We start from the raw sequence: 5,075 nt of genomic DNA on the forward strand, positions 1-5,075 counted from the left end.
ATTCAATAGACTTAAATCAAATGAATTTGATCGATTAGATACATGGTGAGCAAGGATCCACTCAACTTCCTGGGCAATAAACTCCACATAAGCCCCATGACAAAAACAAATTGTAGTAAATTTGGTATCCATGAGACCCACCAAAAAAGTGGGACATGGATTCGCTCTAAATCTCTCATGTGCACCTTCTCCTCAACAACATCACAAATAAAGCTACAACGTTTGTCCATGTCAAGTAACATATTAGTAAAGGACTCAGTTTCAGCAAAGAAGCCACAATATTATCAGCTTTTTTATTGAAAAACATATGGCACCAAACCAACACTAACAATAAAAAATGCACATTAGCATAAAGTTCCTGGACAGCTTGCCTGCCTCAAATTCAAATATCAAGTGTACAGAAACAAGTGACTCTGCAATCATAACAACCATCCTTTTACAACTAAATCATATCTTCCTTCTTCATTCGGCTTTTGCATCTCCAGAGCAGCAACCACCAGCATGATGGTGGTGATGATGGTGCTGATGCTGATGCTGATGCTGATGCTGATGTTGATGCTGATGCTGATTCTTCCCCTTCAACTGCTTCCTCATATCATATGCATCCTCCCCGTCTGCATAATACTTTGCCTCTATGTCATGGATCTGGTATCCAAGTGTCTCTGTGTACAAATGGAACGCTGCACGGTTACTCTTCCTCACGTGCAGTGACACATACTCCGCACCAAACACCTAGTATTCACAACACAATATACTACATAAATCACTCACATATAATGGAGAAACACATCAAAATACGATTATACAGACCTGTGTGTACTTGTAATCACAAGAAACCTTAACTCGATTCCAGAAAGCATAATCAAAGTATAATACTATACTTGTAAAACGCATAAATTTCACTACAGATATAAATATAATACATGATGTGTCGTTTCTTCTGTTATTTGATCTTCAGAGTTCAGATGGAAGGGATGTTCAATTGTATCAATGCCAAAACAAAAAATAACATGATTTAGAGTTCACAGGAATCTAGAAGACAGTTTTACTAACAGATGCGATCAAATAGGATGTTAGTTGAACACCTATGTATGTACAGAAGCCCTACGTATAAAACCTAAAGTGAAACAAGATAGATCAAGTATGATCGAATTTATTGTAATTGAACACAAAGAAAAAATTAAATCTGAATTTGAAAAAACGAACCTGTTCCATGGCGTTCTGTGAGGCGGTCATGAGCTTTGTCGCAAGCCCTAACTTACGGTGCGTACGGAGAACGGCGAGGGAAGTGATGTGGCCGTGACACTCCGTGGTCTCTTCTTCCATCTTGGCAAGCACGTATCCAACGATCTTTCCGCCGTAATCCTCGGCGACGTGGAGGAGCTGGGGCCAGGAGAGGATGTGATAGAAGTAGTATTTCATTTGGTAGTTCTCAGGGAGACAGAAGAGGTTGCAGGCCTGCATTGCAAACAGGTCATCCATCGTTGCTTTGCGTATGCACACCATTATTGCTCTGCGAATGGATGGAGAATAGGGTATGGTTTTCGGCGTTCGCGAGAAGACGATAGATAGATGATGAGTTAGGTTAGGTTAGCGTCGTAGACACTAGAGATAGATGGATTGGGAACGATAAAGGACGAAGAGGGCCGGATGAATATAATTTAATTTGGTTTTGGAAATTTATAAATAAAAGCTAAATCATATTTTGGGCTGGTTTACCAAGTATTTTTAAATTAATTTTTTTTATATAAAAATTTTAAAAAGAGATAATGACTTAAAAGGGTAATATATTTTTTAATTTTTACACATTTGGTCACTGAGTTTTTTTCGTTCACATTTATCCCTTCAACTTGTTAAACTGTCATTGTTGCCTCGTTTTTCTCCAGAAAGTCTTTAGAAACATGCCCTTCTTTGTTACATCTGTAGCACACCCTCTTGTTGCATACGCACTTGCTAGCGTAATGCCCTGTCTTTCCACATTTGTAGCAAGTCAGCTCCTCGCTACATTTCCCGAAGTGTTTCTTTTTACACTTCTCGCACCACTTAGCTTCACCTCCTCTTCCTCCTTCAGTCTTTGAGAATTTCCTTTCTTTGTTGGATTTTGAAGATCCTTCATACTTCATTTTCTCGCCAACTTCAGCTCTCTCCATACCCTTTTCCCTAATCTGGGTCTCAACATTCCTGGCTGCTCTAACGGTTGTTTTCAAGGTAGTTGCCATTTTGACTGTTGGGCCAAAATCTGTGGGCAGTCCGTTAGCAAATCTATCGTTCTTGGAGTGTTCAGTAGGCACCAAGTAGGGGAATAGCTTCATCCTCTCGATGAATGTGGTGGCATACCCATCCACACTCATCTTTCCTTTCTTCAGGTTCTGAAATTCGTTGTTTAGGTCTATCAGATCTATCTCTGAGCAGTACTGCATTTTCATCTGCTCCACGAATGCTTCCCAAGACATTCGCATGGCTTCTCCTCGTGGCATTGTATCTGCCAACAACTTCCACCAACTTAGCACTCCAGTATTTAGTTTTCTGACTGCAAAGACGGTCTTTTGCTTGTCGCTACAGTCACAGCTCTCAAACACCATCTCCAGTTCGGAGATCCAGTCCATAATCTCAACCGTCTTTGGGCTTCCGGAAAGGCTTGGTGGCTTGGCACCCAAGAAGTTCTTATACATTCGTCCATCCTTGTCGTTTCCCCTCTCCGGGTCATTCCTTCGTTCTCCTTGAGTCCCAACTTGACTCACAGGGCGGCTATAGTTCCCTTCCTCCGATTGCTCAGGAATCAGCTCAGGTTGCTCAATGGGCATGATAGGTTCGTCCCTATTTTCATGCAACATCCTCCTCATTTCTTCCATTTGTTCAGCTAACATAGCCTGAATCATGGCTTGTACTATAGCCATGGTGATTGGTTCAGGTGCAGCTTCTACTACAACATGTATTTGCTCAATCACTGGGGGCTGTTGATTCCTATTCCATTTGCGTTCCCGACTCCACTTTGGGTTCTTGCCATTTCGATCTATACACCAATTCAGACGTTCGGTGTGTAACGACGAGAATTAAGATAGGAAATATTTTATTTACGATCGACGTGTAAATTTCCCTATCACTCCGAAAAGTTACATGCCAGTTCTAATACCGTAACTATACGTTTAGAAATCTGAACACATAAAGTTTCCAGATCCGGTCGGAAACAGACCATAGATCCGATCAAACGATAGCATAAAGCATCACAAATCATTTAGCACATAAAAGCATGTTAGCCATTTTCCCTAAATAAAGCTAGTGTTTGCGTCTATTTAGGTGTACTACCTAAAATATATTATACACACTCCTCATAATCATCGCTTAGCATTCTAAGTTTAAGTCTAGAAATAAATCCTTATTCCTAGTTCGCTTAAACTAATGCTCTGATACCAACTGTGACATCCCCATTTTCACGGCCAGAAAAGACCAGTTTTGTTTATGTTTTATAAAAATCAGAGCACCTCTTTTAATAAAAATGTTGCGGAATTTGTTCCCAGAAAAACATGATAAATACGTTATCAAAGCATTTTCGAATAAATGTATTTTTATTCATTTTAAAACATTGGGATGTCATCGTTAATACAGAAACATAAGCATAAACAGAACTTACATTCATTATCACTAGTGATTATATCTCCTTAATCCCTCAGTGTAATGTAAATTCATATAGACACCTGTGATACAAATTAACTCAGTAGGTCAGGTTGAGAAACCTGGTGAGTACATAGGGTTTTCAACCCGCAATAATATAATTATTATGTTTAAACATCAAACAATCAACTCAATTACCCATCCTCATTATCTTCTTTATTCTTAAGGATCTACCCTAAGAATCAGCTATTCCTCGTTCATTCATTCCTAATGATCATCCTAAGGAATTGGCACGAAGTCCATCGTTGCCACGGTTACACAACGGGCACTAAGTCTGCATAGTCGCCATGGTTTAGGCACCAAGTCTGCATGGTCGCCAGGGTTTAGGCACCAAGTATGCATGATCGCCAAGGTTTAGAGTACACCGGGTGAACACATCGTTCACAACACCTACAGGTTGCGAGCCTGCTAGTGTTCCACTGTACTGTCTAGAATAGTATGTGGTTGTCATTCATACTCTGCTAGATGACGGGGCCATGCTTGGGTAAAAGGCTCCTCTCATTGTTCACCTCTCACCCTTATCTCATGGTCTATATCACCTCTTATCTCAACATTCAATTCATATTTCATCTACCCATGTTTTACCCAACATATTTTGTAGATATAAAATACATATACAATTTAAATCATTTAAAACATATATAAAATCTTTCATTCAGCATAGACAGCAAGTATTCAGACAATATGCACACATAGCACGTAATTTATATTAAAATACTTCATATATATGTGTAAGATGAAAGTAACTATGCACTCATTTGTTAAAGTGACGACTTGAAATTCGAGCAGCGCTTCGCTTCTTAAAAATAATTTCCTTCGACGAAACCTAATATTATTACCACTACATTTTAGTCTAATATTTATCGTGACTAATTATTAGTCTTATTATTATTATTATTATTATTATTATTATTATATATTAAAGTTGTGAAAAGTTTTAACAGTAAACCTGAGACATTTTGGCAAATTTTGGTCCCTTAAATTACATTTCCGGTCCCTCTATTTTTGTTTGTGTGTCACTTTAACTAGGTTACTGTTCATCGGGCTCGCTCCTCGACCATGGTAAGAAATATCCGTCGTTCAGGTCTTTATCTCCCCCCACTGTATTGCGTCTGCACGTGTTGACCATCGTGCATCAGATCGATATGTTCTGGATTCTTCTCATATTTCTGCTTCATACCTTTCTTGCCATCAACCACACATGATCGAAACTCCACTAACCTTTCGTGGGATGAGCCACCTCCAACTTCTTGAGCATGTCGATGTTCCTGAAAAGCATCGATCGGCGCCGTTACCACCATCTGTCGTTCCGAGACTTTGTAAGAAGCGATTGAGCACCGCCATCGCCACGTTTGCTTCAGTTCGTGTCAGATTAGGGCTCGATTCTGCCACCTCCAACTTCT

The 5,075-nt window shown here is 39.6% G+C and overlaps 1 protein-coding gene across 1 annotated transcript; it reads right to left on the reverse strand.

Moving 5' to 3' along the window:
• Positions 1-259: 259 nt before the first annotated feature.
• LOC145121710 (N-terminal acetyltransferase A complex catalytic subunit NAA10-like) lies at positions 260-1,647 on the reverse strand. Its single transcript, XM_079057417.1, has 2 exons — positions 1,207-1,647; positions 260-732 (listed from the first exon to the last, which is right to left on the reverse strand). Exons 1-2 carry the CDS (start codon positions 1,504-1,506, stop codon positions 463-465), a joined length of 570 nt encoding a protein of 189 aa, XP_078913543.1. The 5' UTR covers positions 1,507-1,647; the 3' UTR covers positions 260-462.
• Between the last annotated feature and the right edge of the window lie 3,428 nt (positions 1,648-5,075).

Source organism: Lactuca virosa, chromosome 6 (genome assembly GCF_052849685.1).
Source record: "Lactuca virosa cultivar CGN04683 chromosome 6, Lactuca_virosa_CGN04683_v6, whole genome shotgun sequence".
Taxonomy (NCBI): Eukaryota; Viridiplantae; Streptophyta; class Magnoliopsida; order Asterales; family Asteraceae; genus Lactuca; species Lactuca virosa.